The sequence below is a fragment of the Ascaphus truei genome, chromosome 1 (genome assembly GCF_040206685.1).
Source record: "Ascaphus truei isolate aAscTru1 chromosome 1, aAscTru1.hap1, whole genome shotgun sequence".
Lineage (NCBI taxonomy): Eukaryota > Metazoa > Chordata > Amphibia > Anura > Ascaphidae > Ascaphus > Ascaphus truei.
Window position 1 is genome coordinate 512,743,008 of NC_134483.1, and position 21,755 is coordinate 512,764,762.

At 43.5% G+C, this 21,755-nt stretch overlaps 1 protein-coding gene and 1 long non-coding RNA gene across 2 annotated transcripts in view; one reads left to right on the plus strand and one right to left on the minus strand.

Annotated features, from left to right (window-relative positions):
- Positions 1-18,276, minus strand: part of LOC142472146 (uncharacterized) — a 52,997-nt gene extending 34,721 nt beyond the window's left edge. The window contains exon 1 of the long non-coding RNA XR_012789613.1: positions 17,287-18,276. This is a non-coding gene — a long non-coding RNA (uncharacterized LOC142472146). The remainder of the gene's footprint in view (positions 1-17,286) is intronic.
- A 369-nt stretch (positions 18,277-18,645) lies between these two features.
- The window catches only part of MXD4 (MAX dimerization protein 4), a 48,883-nt gene continuing 45,773 nt past the window's right edge, over positions 18,646-21,755 (plus strand). Inside the window, exons 1-2 of the mRNA XM_075570843.1 lie at positions 18,646-18,957; positions 19,554-19,653. Coding sequence (XP_075426958.1) covers positions 18,894-18,957; positions 19,554-19,653 — 164 coding nt within the window. The 5' untranslated portion in view covers positions 18,646-18,893. The remainder of the gene's footprint in view (positions 18,958-19,553; positions 19,654-21,755) is intronic.

Below are 21,755 nucleotides of genomic sequence, written 5' to 3' on the forward strand. Positions count from 1 at the left end.
CTTCCCCAATTCAGGTATTATAAAGGAAAAATATGTCTAATTGGGTGGACCACTGTTTTAAACAGCTGTAATATTTTAAAGCCTGTAGCTTCAGCGTCTCTATCCATAATTAAAAAAAAAAATAATAATCTCTGGATAACAGTCAGCAACAAAATACAAAAGATGATGGACAAGGATCCTAAATTGGATTGAGTGGATGCACATTAAAAAAGACAAATTGCAGTGCATCAAAGCAAAGCCGTTTCCTACTTTTAGTCTGGTCTAGAAGGGAACAAAGTCATGAAGGCAACTACCACAATTTTCTTTTCTTGCTTATATACAGTACAGTGCTTGACAAATCACCCAAAAATCTACTCGCCGAACCAAAAAATCTACTTGCCACCTAGTCCCGCCCACAACCCCGTCCCTAGTCCCGCCCTCAGCCCCGCTTTAAAAAAAATACATAAATAAAATAAATTGAATAAATTCCTAGTAAGAACATTAGTTTTTGACATAAGTTTATTTATTGTTTATTTATTGTATTAAATTATACTACAATTAGTCCTTGTTACGTGTGTGTGTGTGTTTGTATGTTGGATCTTGAAAAAAAAGCCAGGTGTGAATGACAAGTTTCCTGCACCCCTTAACCAGTGCCTGGATACCCCTGCTCCACAATATCTAAAGCAGCAATCCCGCCTGGGATCTTACCTGATCCACAGTCCCTCAATGTCCAGGTACCCTCATTCCAGCAATGTTATACATTGAAGGGGAGGTGTTCCCTACCTGTCTTCTGGGTTAGGGGGGATTCAATTGTCTCCCGTGTGAAGCTTGAGTCAGATCTTAAAGAAAGTGTGGATCATCAGGAAGCGAAAACATGTAAAAACAAGAACATAATCTGATGGTGCAGTATTGTAAAAATAACGTGAATAATGTGTTAGCAAAGTCTGTGATCAGAATACTCACAAACGTGAGATGAATAAAGACACGTAAGGGTATCTTTAGGTGGTGTGCTGCAAACGGTATCAGTCTGGTATACACACCGTCCTCGAACAGGTAGGTCACTCCAATGGGCCTTTAGTATAAAATAAAACCGGACATAGTGCAGACTGTACAAGGTAATTTATAAAAGTAGAAAAACTCCAATAAACTCACATGGTACAAGGTTTAAACAAGCATTTAGATCTCACGCAGTGGATCTCTGCAACCGGATGAGTGGTATCTCAGCTGTTCCTCTGTGCTGGCATGCATGTCACGGATGCGTCTCACCGAAGACCGGAAGTGACGACATCCGCTTCCAGAGGTTCCGGTTGGTTCAACAACATCACTCTACTCGTTTCACCTTCTCGGTTTCTCGATTTTTTGACTGGGTGATTGGGTGTTGTGATGGGGTGATTGGGTGGTGGGGTGATGTGGGTGTTGTGACGGGGTGATTGGGTGGTGGGGTGATGTGGGTGGGGTGACGGGGTGATGTAGGTGGGGTGTGACTGATTGGGGGGTACTTCTGGTGTCACACACACACACACACACACACTCTCTTACACACTCACACACACAGATCGATACACACACACACACACACACACATACACTCTCTCATACACTCATACACACACACACACACACTCATACACACACACTCTCTGTGGGGGGAGGGAGCTGAGAGGGGTGAAAAGCAGAGACAGCCACGGGGACTGGGGGGAACACCCCCGCTGCCACCTCCCACCCCACGTGAGCAGCCAAGGGGACCGGGGGAAGCGGGGACCGGACAGGAAGCGGAGACCGGGGGTGGACACCCCCACTGCCATCTCCCGCCCGAGCAGCCACGGAGACCGGAGGGGACCGGAGACCAGGGGGAACACCCCCGCTGCCACCTCCCGCCCTGCGCGAGCAGCCATGGGGAGGGGGGGGGGGGAAACGGAGACCAGGGGGGGAAAGCGAGGGCACCCAAGGGAGTGGACTGGGGGCAGGAGACGGGGACACCGCGTGAGCAGCAGCCGCCGCCATTACTTACCCCTGCAGAGAAGGAAGGGCTCCATTCCGCGTCACGCGCAATTGGCCAATCAGCCGGGGGATTTTTTATTTATTTTTTGCGCAGAGCAGGGAAAAAAAGTAGCTGGCCACCGGCCAATTTCCGTTCGCGCCTGGCGAGTGGGCGACCGGGTTTGTTGAGCACTGCTTATATATGTATGTGTATTTTTACTTATAGTATGTACTGCCAACAATGTATGCAAAATAAACATTAGAATACAAAGAATTACAATTCAATAGGAGCCTTAAACATACAGTACAAGCACATGTTAATAATAAATTTATTTCATATAGCGCTTTTCTCCCAATGGCACTCAAAGTGCTTCTCAATTACAATGTAGTGCGCAGTAAGCAGCATTGTACTTAGGATTTTTACAGACACAGTCCCTGCCCAGATAAACTTACACTCCTATGTTTTTGGTGCGGGGAGATAAAGTGACTTGCCAAGGAGCTGACCTGGGGGTTTGAACTAGGCTCCCCTAGTGCTTTCAGAGTTCGTGCCTTGACTTACTGAGCCATTCCTTCATGCCAGAACATTCCTGCCCTAGAAAGCTTATAGCTAAGTGATATGTTGGGACACATACAGGGGCAATTATTTTTTATGGAAAAAAAACTTGTATGCAGGATAGAAATTACCTGTTTCCTACATATGTTAAATATATTTCAAACATGACTAAACTACCTATCAGATCGTCATTTTAGCTTTAGGACATATGTTTCCTCTGCATAGACATATCTGAATTTTACTGAGGTAATTAGATTACCCTCTGGCTCACAAAAGTTGCTGAGAGCCAATATAGGACCCAAAACTCCCCCCCTTTAGTGGAGAAGGGCCCTATGACGCATGTATTAAAATGTGCTAATTGAAAAAATGTGTCCTATTCAAACATGTTACTATTTTAGTACAGTACATACACAATGAATTGCGCATGAAAACAAATCTTCACTACTTCAATCATTTGGGGCTAAAATTCCCTAAAGAGGTAACACATTTTGGAACGTGCAGGGGCATGAAACGTCCATAAACACATTATTTTTAGATTCTTGCTATTAGTATCATGACTATGCTAGTATTTACATAGTTACATAGTAGATGAGGTTGAAAAAAGACATAGGTCCATCAAGTTCAACCTATGCTAAATTTAGACAACAGATACTTTATCCTATATCTATACTTACTTATTGATCCAGAGGAAGGCAAACAAAAAACCCCATTAAGGGGAAAAATTAATTCCTTCCTGACTCCAAAAATTGGCAATCGGATGAATCCCTGGATCAACATCCTTCCCATGTATACTTATTTGGTATATCCCTGTATACCTTTCCCATCTAAAAAGATGTCCAACCTTTTTTTGAACAAATCTATTGTATCTGCCATCACAGTCTCAATGGGTAATGAATTCCACATTTTAACTGCCCTTACTGTAAAGAACCTTTTCCTTTGTTGCTGGTGAAATCTCCTTTCCTCCAACCTTAAGGGATGGCCCCGAGTCCTTTGTACTACCCGTGGGATGAATAGTTCTTTTGAAAGCTCCTTGTATTGTCCCTGAATATATTTGTATATAGTTATCATATCCCCTCTTAGACGCCTCTTTTCTAATGTAAATAAATCTAATTTAACTAGCCTCTCCTCATAAGTTAGATTGTCCATCCCCTTTATTAATTTTGTGGCTCTTCTCTGCACTCTCTCTAGTTCCATAATGTCTTTTCTTAGGATTGGTGCCCAAAATTGTACTCCATATTCAAGGTGTGGTCTTACTAATGCTTTGTAAAGGGGCATAATTATATTTACTTCCCTTCCATCCATTGCCCGTTTGATGCAAGATAAGATCTTGTTTGCCTTTGCAGCTACTGCATGACATTGGGCACTATTGCTAAGCCTGCTGTCTACAAGCACTCCTAAATCCTTCTCCATCAAGGATTCCCCCAATATATCTCCATTTAATTTGTAAGTCGCCTTTTTATTCTTGTATCCCAAATGCATAACCTTACATTTATCTGTATTAAACCTCATCTGCCATTTACCTGTCCACGTTTCCAGACTCTCCAAGTCCTTCTGAAGAGAAATTACATCCTGCTCTGATTCTATTACCTTACACAATTTAGTATCATCAGCAAAGATGGAGACTTTGCTCTCGATCCCAACCTCAAGGTCCTTAGTTAAAAAGCAGGGGTCCCAGTACCGATCCCTGAGGTACTCCACTCACGACTTTAGCCCAACCGGAAAAAGTTCAATTTATGACAACCCTCTGTTGTCTGTCCTTTAACTAGTTTTCAATCCAGGTGCATATATTATTACTGAGTCCAACTTTCTTTATTTTGTACTCCAACCTCTTGTATGAAACCGTATCAAAAGCTTTTGCAAAATCTAAGTAGACCACATCAACTGCATTACCCTGGTCTAAATCCCTACTTACCTCCTCAAAGAAACAAATAAGGTTAGTTTGGCAAGATCTATCCTTCATAAATCCATGCTGACTATTACTGATAATTTTGTTTTCCATTAGGTATTCCTGAATATTATCCCATATTAAACCTTCAAGTAGTTTCCCTACTATTGAAGTCAGGCTTACAGGTCTGTAATTTCCCGGTTGTGATCTAGCTCCCTTTTTAAATATAGGCACCACATCTGCTTTACGCCAATCTTGTGGTACTGAGCCTGTGGAAATTGAGTCATTGAATATTAAATATAATGGTTTTGCTATTTACTGAGCTTAACTCCTTGAGAACTCTTGGATGTATGCCATCGGGGCCAGGGGCCTTATTTACTTTAATTTGTTCATGTCGCTTATGAACTTCTTCCTCAGTTAACCAATTGTTCATTAATATGGAGGTTGTGGCTTCCTCCTGCGGCACTACTATTGAACTTGATTCTTCCCTGGTAAACACAGAGGCTAAGAATTTGTTTAATACCTCAGCTTTTTCCTTATCTCCAATAATCTGCCTGCCCATCTCACACTGAAAGGCTCCTATATTTTCTTTTCTCATTTTTTTGTTATTAAGGTACTTAAAGAACTTTTTAGGGTTGACCTTACTTTCTATTGCAATCCTTTTTTCATTATCCATTTTTGCTAATTTGATTGCCCTTCTCCAATTTTTGTTACATTCCTTATAATTCTGATACGATGTCTCTGTCCCTTCTGACTTAAAGAATCTAAACGCCTTCCTCTTCTTGTCCATTTCCTCCCCTACCTGTTTATTTAGCCACATTGGTTTTGACTTATTTCTTTTATACTTATTACCCATGGGTATACACTGATAAGTGTGCTTTTCTAACAATGTTTTAAATACTGCCCATTTATCTTCTACATTTTTCCCTGCAAAAACATCATCCCATTGTATTACTACTAGATTATACCTCAGTTTATTAAAATCTGCCTTTCTAAAGTTTAAAGTCTTTGTTGTACCCAAATAATCTGTTTTTTTGATAATTTATTTCAAATGAGACCATGTTATGATCACTGTTACCCAAATGTTCCAGGACTTGAATATTTGTTATTACTTCTACATTGTTTGATATGACCAAATCCAGAACTGCCCCTCTCCTGGTTGGTTCCTCAATAATTTGGGTCATATAATTGTCTTTAAGCACCCCCAAAAACCTGTTCCCTTTTGTTGTAACGCTAATCTCATTGCCCCAGTCTATGTCTGGTTAATTAAAATCCCCCATTATGCAAACATGACCCAGTTTTGATGCCTTCTACATTTTCAAAAGTATTTTAGCTTCCTCAATCTCACAGATATTTGGTGGTTTATAGCATATTCCCACAAACATTTTTTTTATACTCTCAATGAACCCCAGTGATTTTGCCCCTGCTTCCACTTCTAACTGTCACCCAGCTACCTACCTGCTCCTCACTAACAGAAACCAAGCTACCTACCTGCTCCTCACTAACAGCGCCACCATCTGCCTCACTAGTCGAAGCAAGGGCCTGCTCAGTGAGCTCTAATTCCCTTTCAAGATTGTCAATGTCCCTCAATATTGCAAGTTGCCTCTTCAGATCAGCAATCTCTGATTCTAAAGAGACCACCCGCTCACACCTCTCACAGCGGTATGCTCCTTGGAACAGCTGCTCCAAGTGCACATACATGTGGCAAGATGTGCATTGAGTGGCATTTTCAATCCTGCTCATTCTAGCAACTATGAAGTTTAGAAGTACTAACAGTAAACTGTACTTCAATAAACTATACCTTGTTTAACTGCTTCCTTGTTCAACCTGCTTATGGTTCTAACTGCACACACTTAAACAACCAGCACTTGAAATCAACCACACAGATCAGTCAGTACACGCAAGCTCAGGATTCGTTAGAAGCCTCTGTTTAAATAGGGACACCCACCAGGTGTGTTAGGTTATCAATTAACTAACCCCACCCACTGCAGGTGTGTTAGGCCAGTCAATTAACCAACCACACCCACTCTGCCTCAGGCAGGAGAAAGGGGAAAAAAAGTTACAGGCTTCAAATTACAGCACACTTTGAAAATAGATTAACCCACTGCACACTCCCCAAAAACAGCAACCCCTGCTAGTATACCCAGTACTTCTCTTTCCTTCTGGTTCTAACTGCACACACTTAAACAACCAGCACTTGAAATCAACCACACAGATCAGTCAGTACACGCAAGCTCTTGGCCTGACCATATTTTGCAAGCTCTTGGCCTTCCCATATTTTGCACCAGGGGTGGCCAACTACAGTCCTCAAGGGCCATCAACAGGTAAGGTTTTCAGGGTATCCCTATGTCATGGTTGCTAGTGATAGGTTATAATATACACAAAATATCTGGGTTGAATTGAACACGACTTAGATATAATAAATATAGTTTATTCCTTAAAGAAGGTGAACACACAAGATGGTACAAATAACAGACAAAATATAGCACTTACTTAGGGGTTGGACAATGAAGCAATCAGGTACAGGATTGGCAATTCATTCAGCAATACCAGATACAAATGAAGACATCACAAAAACAATGGGTATAGGGTTTACACTGGTTTGTATGGGATTCCAGCCCTATACATTCACAGAGGGTGTCAGGCATTGGACATCAATTACCTCCACCCAATGACCCTTTGCCAGCTAACGTGGGAAGCATTGTTAGATCATGCCCCCAGTTAGTTGGTACATGCGCACATCTGGCCCTTGGGGTCTCATTTCTTTAGCTCCACACAAAAGTCAGGGCGCCTAAAAGTCTACCAGACTTGGATCTGGTCAGGAAATCCTTTGTCTGTAAGTGTGAATTACAGCACTTACAGACCACTCAAGTCCTGCGTTTCTCCGCCCTAATGTATACAACCAGAGTGGTTGAGCCTTTGATCATGGGGTCTGTTGTAGACAATGGGTCACCCCCTGAGCATTAACATTAAACAAAGCCAGTGACTTTCGCGGGCTTTTATCCCCGCTTTGAAACACAGTACATTTCTTAATATCTATATATATTAAAATAATCCGTTCGGCTCGACCGAGCGGGCCGAAACTTGCCAGACCCTCATGCCGGAGGGGACTCTCCATGGTGGGCAAGTTTCAGCCCGCTGCGACCCACCGGACCGGAGTTACACAATTACAGTTTAAAAGCACTTTTGGAACACGAGGCTTTTTTTCGCCATGCAAGTCAATGGCAGAAACCCAAATTTTGCAATTACCTTGACTCCGTTCTGTTGCCCCGAGAGGGTCGGTATTTGCCATGCAATCCTGCCGGAACTAGGACTACATGGTGGCCGAATCTCAGCCCTCTCAGTTGAACAGAACCGGAGTTATGGGTTCTAGGTTTCTGCTCATTCCGACCTAGCCGTTTTTCCTCGCGGCTTTTACCTCCGCCATTAGAGTCAATGGCGCGACCCTCGTGGTGAGCGCGACCCTTTAATGGGGTCATTAACTCTCGGACCCGGTGGTGGTCAAGTGTGGGGGTTCCTAGGGTCTAGGGGCAACAAGAATTTTATTCCGGGGTGCCCTAGGACCTAAGTTTCCCAAACCAATTGAATGTGAACTTGACCTGGAGTGATCAAAGCTCTCTTTCAGATAATGTATCCGCTTTTGCGGTCTGCGATTTGGATGGCTGCCAACCCGTTCCTGGAGGTCGGCTTCGAGGAATCCCCATTGAAATGAATGGCTCCATTGACTTACAATGGGGAACCGCCGCTCCTCCTCTCGGGCGCCACCTGCAGGTCTTCTATGATATCGGGCCCAAATCGCCGGAATCTCCATAGGGTTATATGGAGCCCCAATGGCGACCTATGGAGACACTGCAAAATGGAGCCTGCAAATGCGGGAAAAGGGACAAAGGGCCATAAACACAAAATTAACATTAACCCTTTCCCTCCCACCTGGATCCCAGTGTATGTGGTTGCTGCATACACTGCAAAGGTACAAACACCATAATTGTACCAATATAAACACTTAGAAAATAAAACGGTTTGCCATGAGGCAGGGGAATAAAAATACATCAATTCCCTCTAAATTTGGGAATAGGATAACCAAGGGACATACATTTTGGTTATGAAGCAGGGGAACATATGTATTATACGTACATTTCGGGTTAACCCCGCACTTCCCAGACGGTGGAAGGGGGCGCCTAATGGGGGCAACCCCTTTATTACTCGCTTGGCACCCCTCCCCCCGTCACACCCTGCATCAGCACAGGTGGCTCAATCAGTGGCTCAGTCGAAGACTGCATCACCTGTGCTTAGTGGTGGATTTAAAATGTTGCTGCCCGACAGCCTTCTCCGGCAGCACCGTCCCCTCCTTCTGCAGAGGCCCATGACAACGTGACGCCATGTTGTCATGGAAATGCGTTACCATGTGATATCGCAGCGTCGTTGGACACCACAATGCTACAGAAGGAGGAGCCTCTCCAGCTCAGGCCCGGCCTCTTACCTTCTCCTGCGCGATCTCTTCCTGTCAGTGCGCTGCCTCATTATGTCGCGAGGTCACGTGGTGCTAGTGACTAGATCATGGTTTTGTTTCCTCTTTTTCCATGCAGTGGCGGAAATACAAAGGACACAGTATAACATTGGTAGTGTAGGTAACTGCTGAAACGCTCGACCTTCATATGCTTTGCCAAAAGATTGAACTGAATGACCCATACTTCTGAGAAGAAAAAACATACAGAAATGATTTGATGTGATCCATTTGATGTGATTTTGGGCTTCTTTGTTTACTGTTGTGTATTTGAGGTCACTTTCCCAATAGCACCTCAATTGTAGATATATCAATTATATATCTCCCTCTGAATCTATTCCTGAACCTAGATTGACATATCTGTGTATCTATATTGTAACTTTCTCTCGTCTCTTATTTCCACATACATTTGATACTATTATTCTAATAATCTGTTACATTTAATGGCTCTCTTTAATATGAGTATTCTATTTGTATTAATTACAATGTTGCTCTCCCTCTGAGATCGCTATACTGTGCTGTATTGTATATTATAAGCTGATCTTGGTTAAGAACTATATCTCTGTGCCATGTTATCATCTGTTAGATCTATTCATATAACTACAGTACTGTATGACATTGTGTTTGAAGTAACGATTGTTTACATAGTGAATTGCTATCCGTGCCATGCAATCAACCTATTACTGCACTTGATCACCTATATAGGGAGAAAGAGGGTCTTTGCCCCTGATTAAGCTTTTTGAAGCGAAACGCGTAGGTTTATGTGGGTTCCCTGCTGAGTGATCGCATAACTCATATCCCTATACCAAAGTGATTGAGTATCCAGCCGAAAGCTGCCAGCAAAAATACAGCTACGAGTTTAATTACGGACATTTCAACATTGTCACGTCCTCTGACATCATCTACCCGAGATGGATCGACGCGGGTCGACACAAGTCGGCAGATCGTGCTGCATACCTCTCACCCTTTGTCGGAGAGGTGTCTACCGAGCCTATGGATTATTCGGTGGTTTCTCGCAATGCTATCCTGCTAAATTGTAAGTGGTATTTTATTTTTTGCGTAGTAAACTCGTTTTTTTACAGTACTTCACCATATTGTGCCTCTTTTTAATCTTTTAGGACTTTCTACATTCACCACCCACTATTGGATTATTTCCTCCACCGATATCATTGCACTACTGTGTTTTCTTGTTTGTTAGTATTTGGTCACTATATATTTAGTTAGTATTCTCACTATAAGCTTGTTTCCTCATTGTTTGCGCCATTGTCCACTTTTCTCTATATTTCTCCGTGAGGATCTTGTGGGGGCCTTAGACAATTTAGCAGCATCTTCCAGGAACCATACCATCTATTTAGATATTTTTCGTTTATAGAGGCGATTTATTAGAGCGCTCTAATTTTCTAGTATATATATATATATATATATATATATATATATATATATATATATATATATATATATATATATATATATACATACATACACACACACAGTGTTCGACAAACCTATACATTTGCTCGCCCCGTGCAAGTGGATTTAACCCCCGGGCGAGTAAATATTGGCCCAAGCAGCACATGTTTGGTACTAGGTGGCGAGTAGATTTTTTTGTGTGGCGAGTAGATTTTTTGGTGATTTGTCAACCACTATATATATATATATATATATATATATATATATATATAGCTCAACCCCATTACAACGCGAATCCGCTTATAACGCGATGCAAGCGCGGCTCCCAATTTTCATATTTATGAATACTTTACAACACAATTATTGGTATCTTAAATACTTTATTGTACAATGCATACAATTGTACATTATTTCTAATACGATCCGCTTATAGCGCAATGTGATTCTTTGGACATTATAAGGGGAATGATATATATAAAGCAACTGTAAATATTCCTGTATATTCATTTGCATGTCTTAGACAGGTCTGCAACCCTGTCTTTCACCATTATCACCCAGCACTTCCACTACAGCAAGGGATTCTGGGAAATGACATGCAAATGAGCACACAGTGCCACCTTTTATCTCATGCTCACATTACATGAGCAACCCTTAGCCAATGCATGCTGCTTTAGACACAGCTTTTAAGCAAGGGCTTGGGAGATGCAAAGTCAGTAAACCCACTCACAGGCATGTTTCAACCTTGATGGGTATCATCAGTGTGAGGTTGGTTGCTGACATTTGCTCAGATGAGATTAAAGAGTAGGTAATCACCACATTTATTAAGGTTATGGTGGGTAAAAAAAAGTGACCAAAACCCTCCACAGTAAAGCATAAAGCAACTGTAAATATTCCTGTATATTCATTTGCATGTCTTAGACAGGTCTGCAACCCTGTCTTTCACCATTATCACCCAGCACACAGCACTTCCACTGCAGCAATGGATTCTGGGAAATGACATGCAAATGAGCACACAGTGCCACCTTTTATCTCATGCTCACATTACATGAGCAACCCTTAGCCAATGCATGCTGCTTTAGACACAGCTTTTAAGTAAGGGCTTGGGAGATGCAAAGTCAGTAAACCCACTATATATATATATATATATATATATATATATATATATATATACACACACATACAATGTGGGTCTGGGTTTTGAGCTTGCTAAGATTGTGTATGCCTATGAGTTATGAGGGCTGCCTCTCTTATCTGTTTTCTAATGCAATGTTAAAGAGTTTAAGTTATATATTTTTGTTAAAACATGATACCACGCCAAGGCAATTCCCAGGTGGCCAAGATCTACTCTATACAGTTGTAATTCTTACCATATGCTGTGGGCTGAATCAGTCCTGCTTCTCTATGCCATTATTATGGAAGGACCATTGGCTCACTGGAGACGTTCCCACGAACATGTCAAAACTTTGTCAGGGAGATGTGGGAGGAACACAGGGGGGGGTTGTTTCATTTTCCACTGACTCGCACTCGGGCAAGGGACATTATATGAGGGAGAACGTAGGATAATGAATACTTTTTTCAGTTAAATATCTGTTACATATTTTATAAATACAAAAGGTAGGGCAGTTTTCCCATAATATTGCATTTCCAAACTTTTGGCATGTTTCATTAGCCAACTCTCACTGATTTGGAGACCATCTAAATGATTTTTAGTATGACCAGTCTGATAGCCTTCAAGAGTCTATCTTAAAAAAAAAAAAAAAAAAGTGGGAGTATAGTACATATATTTGTTTTATTTATTTATTTTTTAAACATACATACACATATGACATACATACATATATATATATTTATACACACACACACACACACACACACACAAAGAAGATACAGTAGCGCCACTTGTGAAACAAGGTGATATAAACAATATTTAACTAAAAAAAAAAAACTATAAAGAACAATATATATATAAATGACAATATATTAATCTAAAAAACTATATTACGTGCCAACAATAGTGATAACATATAACAAACAAGAAAAAAGAAAAACAAAAACGTAGAAAGTCCAACCCTTAGTGCAAGTCCAGAAAATTTCAAAATGAGGAACAAGATGATTGCCAGGGATCCAAGGCTGCTCTCAGAAGGAATAACCAATTCCAACAGAAATCTATAGAAACAGAAGAACAGAGAGCGCACATCCCATAGTGTAAAAAAGTACATTTAATATTAAAAAGAGGACAAGGGGATTAAGGACACTCACAAAAGTAAAAGAATTATAAGCAGTTTGTGATATAATCACCACCAACAGGGGAACACCGTCCTGGAACACATCGTGGATCGATTGCCAATCAAGTTCACCTTCAGCAGTTTCTGATGAATGAGAACACCGTGTCTCTGCTTGGAATGCAATTTCAAGTTGTCAGCCTCAGATCAGCTCAATGCGCTCTCCGGCCGTTAAGTGTGCACTTGCGTGATGACGTACCCTGATGCGTTTCGTCACTGAAGTGACTTTTTCAAGTTAAAAAAAAATAGAAATATATATCTATCAAGCCTGTGAGGATCCCTAGAGTAGAGATCCAATATACTGGCACAGCACAAGAGATAATCACATAAAAGTGGTTTATTGGTTCCAACACATATGGCCGATGTGTCGTACCACCCGAAGAAGGTCCCCCTGGGGACTAAAACGTCTGGCATATGTGTGCATTTTTGAACCAATAAACCACTTTTATGTGATTATCTCTTATGCTGTGCCAGTATATTGGATCTCTAGGGATCACCATAGACTTCAACTATTACATGTGAGTATTTGTGTGTGTGTGTGTGTGTGTGTGTGTGTGTGTGTATATAGCCTGGGTCCTCCCTGGTCCTCCACCTCTGGCTGCAGTTGCATCATGAAACAGAGGTTGGGGGAGCAGGGGGAGGTTGCGGCAGGTGACACGTCGCCGGAGGCTACCGGTGGCTCCCCTTGCAGGGAATTGCCATTTTGGCTGCGATCGCGCATGCGCGAGATGCGGCACATGCGCCATGTACGTGCGCGAGGCGGCCATAGCAGGCATAGGTTCCGCAAGGACTACAGCCCCCAGTAGGCTATGGGGCTGCTTCATCACATGGGCCAGCCTAGCCAATAGGACTGTGATAAAATGGGGGGAAAACAAGCGCAAAAATACTGTGAGTTAAAAAGGATACTTATAGTTCCAATGTTGAAAATATATATAATTTCCCTCGATGGGTGCCGCACCGGATTGCAAGTGGGTTCGTTCTAAACCACTTGAATATTAGAAGGGAAGGATTCCAATGAATATAATCCGGATTGGAAATATATAAAGAGAAGAAAGAACGCAATAGTGTGATATTGTATAAATCAATGTAAGCAAAGAAGGTATTACACTCACATTTAGGGAAATCAAACGGGCATTTCGGTTACTGAGTTTAACCACACTGATGTTGCAGGCTGTCCGTTACCAGGACAACTCCGATGATGTATACTGTCTCCAGCAGCAGGACTCGCGATGTCGTGCAGGCTCACCGGTAGCAGGATATTCAAAAAAAGTTGCACTGAAACAGCTGTTTCCCCACTCTCAATAAACCCCAGTGATGGCCATACACCAGGGGATATCACATGGAGGGGGTACAGAGCTCCAGACAGCTCCAAGGGGTCTAATGCAGTCCTTGCAAGAGAGAAATAAGAGTCCCAACGCGTTTCGTCTAATAAGACTTCTTCCAGGGGTTTCCCCCTCCATATATATATCTCTTTATATATTTCCAATCTGGATGAGACTGTGCGCATTGGAATCCTTCCCTTCTAGCCAATAGGACTGCCAGGATTCCCTGCTTCCACAATAGATACATTGCGCGTGCTAGGAGCATGCCAGTCGGAGCTGCGACAAGGAAGGGGTAGGGTGTGTGGATGCAGGGCATCTGTGACCCCTGCACTAGGCCAGAGACCCCCTTAGGCCCCAACTCCTCTCAGTTTGTGGTCGCTGCAGGGACAGGCCCAGTAGTTCGGGACATTGTCCCTGTAGCACCAGTGTGAGGGACACCGCCAGGACACGGCTGCGAACTGGCGATACAGTGCTCTGGGACCAGATCACTCTACAAATCAGACACACAGGAGGTCACCCCACGTGGAGGCGGACGTTATCGTTGACAACAACCATCGCTGAATCAGAGGATCCTATCCTTCCGTTGTGGCGCTACCGAGGGCCGGAGTAACCGGCACGTATCAACAAGTGCACCAACTTTACACACGGTAGTTGGGGGCAGCGCTGTCTCACACATTTAGGTGGGTTGCTGCTTGTGGACACCAGGGTGGTTGGGTGCCCAAGGGCCTTCAGTACTTTGGGGGATAATCACATCTTTTGGGTTTAAATATCACCACACAAATTTACCTTTCAACCCCTGACCTTACACCTGCTATACTGACCAAAGTTTCTGAATGCCTCTCTGGAATATCATCCTGGATGGCCATCCGCCGACTGAAACTTAACATGACAAAAACAGAGCTCCTTATACTTCCTCCCAAACATGGCCCTACTACCTCCTTCCACATTGCTATTGGAAATACGATCATTCACCCAGTAGCCCACGCACGCTGCCTAGGGGTTACACTTGATTCCTCTCTCTCATTCTCCTCTCATATTCAAAACGTTTCTAAAACTTGTTGCTTTTTCCTCCGCAATATCACAAAGATACGCCCTTTCCTCTGTTACTCGACTGCTAAAACTCTGACTCAGGCCCTCATTCTCTCACGTCTCGATTACTGCAACCTCCTGCTTTCCGGCCTTCCTACCTCTCACCTGTCTCCCCTACAATCTATCCTAAACGCTGCTGCCAGAATCACTCTACTCTTTCCTAAATCTGTCTCCGCATCTCCCCTCCTGAAATCCCTCTCCTGGCTTCCGATTAAATCACGTATCTCACACTCAATTCTCCTGCTCACTTTTAAAGCTTGACATTCTTCTGCCCCTCCTTACATCTCAGCCCTAATTTCTCGCTATGCACCATCCCGACTCTTGCGTTCTGCTCAAGGATGTCTTCTTTCTACCCCCTTTTTATCTAAAGCCCTCTCCCGCCTTAAACCTTTTTCACTGACTGCCCCACACCTCTGGAATGCCCTTCCCCTCAATACCCGACTAGCCCCCTCGCTATCCACCTTTAAGACTCACCTTAAGACACATCTGCTTAAAGAAGCATATGAGTAGCACTGGATAATCATGGACACATGACATCTAAAGCTTGGCCCCCTGCAGACGCACTTACTAGTATTCCCTCCTACTGTCTCTGTATGTTCTCCCTACCTACCAATTAGATTGTAAGCTCCTCGGAGCAGGGACTCCTTCCTTAATGTTACTTTTACAGTATGTCTGAAGCACTTATTCCCATGATCTGTTATTTATATTATTTGTTATTTATATATGTATTACTACTGTGAAGCGCTATGTACATTTATGGCGCTATATAAATAAAGACATACAATACAATAGGTGGGAACATTTGAGTTGGAGGACACTGTGAGGGTATGGGCATGCGAGGCCTAGTTGGCGGGACGGTATATGGTTATTATTCTTATGCATACAGTAAACGGTTATTTTATTCAGTGGGTATCATTGTATGGGATCCAGTCACGGGGTTATCCAACATAGGATCCCGCGCAGGTGGAGGCGCTGTCACCAGATGGATCAGACACACCCCAGGCTCCCAGCAGCGGAGGCTCAGCTCTCCTGTGAGCCATAGGTAATGCACCACATACACCGTAGCTGCCATATTTCCCAGGGGGTGGGGGAAAGTGATATATATATATATATATATATATATATATATAAATATATATATATATATATATATATATATATATACACGTGTATATATATATATATATATATATATATATATTATATATACACATATATACACATATATACATACAGGTAGTCTTCGCTGTTCCGACACAATGCGTTCCGCAAACTCACGTTGGAGTCGGGACAGTCGGAAAGCGGGACCCATGTTAACTTGCGGCAGATAAGGAGTTTAGACGGACTGCATGATGCGACGTCGGAAAACACATCCGACGGAAAGCGAAACATCGTAAAGCGAGGACTACCTGTATATATTGTATTGTATGTCTTTATTTATATAGCGCCATTAATGTACATAGCGCTTCACAGTAGTAATACATGTGGTAATCAAATAAATAACAGATAATATAAATAACAGATCATGGGAATAAGTGCTTCAGACATAAAAGTAACATTAAGGAAAAGGAGTCCCTGCTCTGAGGAGCTTACAGTCTAATTGGTAGGTAGGGAGAACGTACAGAGACAGTAGGAGGGAGTTCTGGTAAGTGCGTCTGCAGGGGGCCAAGCTTTATGTATCATGTGTTCAGAATATATAAATGTGCACATGTTGTGTCTATATACATATGTAGCGGGTATTCTCCCCCTACCCAATCACATATAGTGTGTGTGTGCGGGGAACCTAATGTTACCTGGTGTGGTGCGTTATACCTGTCAGGCTCACAGGACGCCTAAGCCTCCGCTAGTGAGAGCCTGGGGTGAATCTCTGGAACGTTCTCGTCGGTCAGCGCCTCCACCTATGTAGGATTCTATAGGAATGTAGAATGGGCCTAGCATAGGAACCCACCCAGAAACCACATACATCAGGGTTATGGCTAAAAGGTTTACTGAACGAGCAAATAACACAATAACATCACATCACATTGTATAGCAACACAACACAGAGTATCATACTTTCACAGTGCAACATCATCAGTATGCACAACGATATATATGCCACCCTCTGCAACTAGCTGGCAGCTATAACCTTGCCCCTAACTGGGCTATAACCTCCTTACACAGTATCCCCAAAGTCCTTGTACCCAAAGTCCCAAGAGTCCCACAACCCAACCCACGTGTGGAACAGCGCTGCCCATTAAGATGAAGTGTATAGGTGGTGCACTTGGTGACTTGGATAATACCTGCCTGGTGCTCCTGCTACCGGGTGCACAGATGACCTTTGCTTGGAATCCCTTGCTCCAGGAGATGATCCAAGATGCCTCCGCCTCAACGGTGGGTGGCTCCCGCATGGAGTGATCCACCTTTATAATGTCTCTTATCTCTGCTAACGCAGAGGATGTATTACCTTCACAGCAATTTCCAGGATAGTCACGGTTCCTGGCTGGACCCTCACTTGTCTAGGTTCTACAGGACCCTGTCCCTAGTCTAAGTGGAGTCCCTGTAGTAACCACAAGCTGAGGTGAGTAGGGCCTAGCTGGGGGCTAAGGGCAGACTTCTGGCCTAGTGCAGGTGGCTACTTTCCTCACTGCACAAAAACACCCTCCCCTCTCTGTGTCCCAGCTCCTAACTGACAATCCCTGTCTTCACACAACATTGTTGCAACTTTGCAGCATGAGAATCTGTCAGCCTTATTGGCTGTCTGGCTGCCTGTGACCAGGGTGAAAGTGCAGTCCCCAGAGGCTGCTGAGAATTGTAGTCCTTTATGGCTCTCTTTAACATTGCGGCCTCGTGCGTGCTGTGTAATGGACTACCGCCGCTGCTAACTGCGTATGTGCGAACTGGGGGATGCCCCTGACTATGGAGCGCCTCTTCTCACACCCTGTAATGGCTGCCATATCGCATCGGAGGCTATACTGCACGCTCGCGAACTTCCGCGTAGGCGCAAACGCACAAAAGATGGCGGCGCCCTGTAGCTGATGTCGCCGGGAGCCCCCGGTGACACGATCACCCCTGCAACTGCCCTCACGCTGTCGCAGGTGAGAGCGAGAGAAACGAATGTCTGGGGAGCTAGAGGGGACCTGGCTACACATGTGTTTGCTATATATATCCCTTTTAACGCTTTTGAACTCGTCTCGCGCTTTTTCTCCGGTCCCTAACCGGTTTGTGTTCCCTTATTTTTTTTTTTTTTATTTTTTTTTTCCTCCCCTTAACTTTTCTCTTCCTCACAGCAACGTCAAGTTCAACGGCGCCCATTGGCCGCAGTGTCCGTGCTCATCAGCCACTGTCATAGGGAGGGCGGGGGGAGGAGGAGGAACACTTTACATTTATCCCCCCCCCTGGCCAATCCTCATCGGGCCCTCTACTTAACATGCACAAAACCGACCAATCCGCGGTCGAGGGGGCGTGGCCACGCGCACTGTTGCTAGGCTTCAGCATCTCAATCTTTGCCATCCCCTATCTTGCTGGTAAAGTTGATTGGGGATCTGTCAACATTCTCTCGGACCTCCCCCCCCCCCCACTTCCCCGCCCATCACACCGCACCGATTGGGCTGCGATTGGCTGGGGAAACAGCGTACGTCCCGCCTCTCCCCACATGCCGCCTTCCCATTGGCCGGCTACGGCCGTCCATCAGCCGTGCCTATTGAGGCTGCGCTGCCGTTTACATGGACTGAGAAGTCCCTGCAGCGCCTGAACTCCCTGTACTTCGGGTCCCACTTCAGCTTGTTTTGTTTTTTTTTTTTTCCTTCCTCCACACCAAAGGGGGACGAAGTTATCAGCTAGTTATTTTAATTTTACCAATATTCCGTGACATACAGAGAAAAAGCTGTGTATATTTGTATATAGAAGTATGGAGTTGAACTCTCTGTTAATCCTCCTGGAAGCAGCTGAATATTTGGAGAGAAGAGACCGAGGTATTTGTCCCTCATACCCCACCCCCCCTCCCAGCACAGATCTACCCCGAAACCCACTGCTCAGAGGGGATCATATACTCCCTAGGGGGGCATTTACACCCCCTTCCCCCCTTGTAAAGGTTGCCAAGAGAAGGGGGTTATAATAATAATGACAGCGCACGGCCAGGACGGACTATAAAACATATCCAGTTATGTCCTATAATTACTTCCAAAGTGTTTATAATCACAATTGCGTGCGTGTATATATAGATATATATTTATATACACACACACACTCACACACACACACTTGTCAGATTCTGCCTCACAGACTTGGGACACCTTCGTTGGCTGTTGGTGTGTGTTATAAATCAGAGGGGGGCGATCACCCTAAACAAGAACACACAGGGATCCCACACACATTTCTTCACGTAAACATGGCACTCTGACTTGGGAAGAGAGAGCCCCTGCAAACAGAGTTGGGATCAAATAACTACATGCTGCAGGGGAGATATATATATACTGTACATACATATATACACCTCTTCAGGTGCATGCACTGATTGTTGTTATCAGGGAGTATTTGTGTAACCCCTCCCCTCTATCTCTCTTGGCAGAAGCAGAACATGGCTATGCATCAGTTTTACCTTTCGACAGCGATTACTCCAGGAAGAAAAGCAAAGTAGCCTCACTATCTAGAAAATCCCAGAACAACAGGTAAGCAGAGGACCCCGGTGTGAGAAGGTCGGGGGCTGCTCCTGCTCCCCCTCATATACAGATATATTAGGGGGTGGGGCTGTGTGCAGTCGCCATTTTTTTCTGCCTGGGCTTGGCTCTGTTTTGATCTCATATAAACAGTGCCACGCGTACACCATGCACTCCCTGTGCATGCTGCAGCGCTGCTGTTACAGCCTCTTGCACTGTCTCCTGCACTCTGCCTCCGGGTGCATTACTGTTTCTGTATATTATACCCCTATGCAATGAGTTATTCCATCCATGCTGCATCTTATTTGTATTTCCTGCAGTGATCATGCACTTATCTAGTGATTTCTTTTTGATGTATTTATAATGTGCATTGACAAATTCGTTGCTGATGGGTTAACCCATTCCTGCACATGTTGCAGGGGTATTTATCACGTGTGCATTACATATTGATTCCCCCCCCCCCCCCTTTTTTTCTTCACCCTGTCCACATGCCCCCAGGTCTTATTCATTTCTCCCTTCTGCTGACTGTACATCTTATTGATTTTTTTTCTGGTGATGACCGTACACTGCTTGTTGTAAAGGTTCTCCCTGGGTCTTATTGCATAGTGACATTTCCTGGTGCTGGGATAGTAACAGATACCTTGGATTATCCTGTTCGGTGTCTGCAGCTCGTTTTGAGAATATGTCATGCTAAACAGAACTTAATCTGTGTTGCTTTATAGTGTCACCGATACCAAGTGGGCACATAATGAGTTAATCGTCAACATCGACAGACTCATTCTTTTCTTTGATTTTGTTTCGCAACATATTCCCTAGCGCAGTTCAATGTGGGAGGGGGCACAATAACACTGGATGACAACATTGCACCGCAAATGTCATACCACTTATTTTGGCCAAAAAAGGTATTGTTACATAGAATCAGCAATATAATATAATCATCAATCAGTACACGCATTCAAACGGTTACACGTGGGATTGCAAACCATTTGTTTACCATTACTAGAGACGGCTTTTGCTCGGTGCAATTATCATTGAGTTGGCGTTGACAATATATTGGGTTACATTACAACCACTTACATTTATTTTTTAAATTTTTATTACAACCACTTATATAATCATTGCTGCAAATATCTAATGCTTTGTGTACTCACACAGCCGGCAAGGTTAGGGTTAATGAGATCTGATCTGTGCATTTAAACCATGTTAACTTTTTGCTTCCTGGGGGTATTTAATGCTCTGTAGGATCACCAATCACTAACTAGCACTGAAGGGTTAAAATAAAATAGCATTTTTTATGGATGCTGATTATTATTTTTTTTTAGTAATACCCGTAAACTCTATAAAACTGCTGCTAAAGGAAATCTGCGAGACTCAGAAAATCAGCGAGAGTTTTACATAGTAGATGAGGTCGGGTGGGGGAAAAAAAGACATGTCCATGAAGTTCAAATGTAGTGGACTAAGATTTGTATTTTGATTGATCCAGAAGACAGCTGACATGTGTAGGGATTGCTGACTGTCGGTGTGACTTGTAGCTGTGCAGAGGAGATCACACTCGCCCATTGCAATGAGCTCAGGGCTCTCGGCGCAGGCTCTCTGCAGCTTGTTTGGCTGTCCAAGCTACTGCCCCGAGTGCTGTGTGTACGTGCAACAGCAGCCCTTAAAGAGACAGCACGTCTTGGTCGCCCTGTAGCCTCCATGGGGAGTTCCTATTACACCCACACTAGCAACTGCAGGCTTAACCAACCACAAGACCTGGAGAAAGGCAAACAATACGTAGACTGAACAGAGATGGACACTGTTTGACATGTTCTTTGACATCAGCCTTTTTCCTGATGATCCCTAAGTGACAGAACTAAATTGTTTCAGTGTTTATTAAATGGGCAACAATGCTTTTAGACAAGCAGCGTGTCAGTGTTTAAAAAAAAAAAAAAAACAATTCCCTTCAGAAATGATAGAACAAGGATTTACGAGTTAAACATGATTATGTTTTGTGGCAGATTTTTTTTCCTCCTGAAAAATGTAAAAAGTTGAATATATATCCAATGGATTCCACCAATCCCTATTTTATATTAAATATCAGGGATATATTTTGAATTTTATTTTTTCTTCACAAT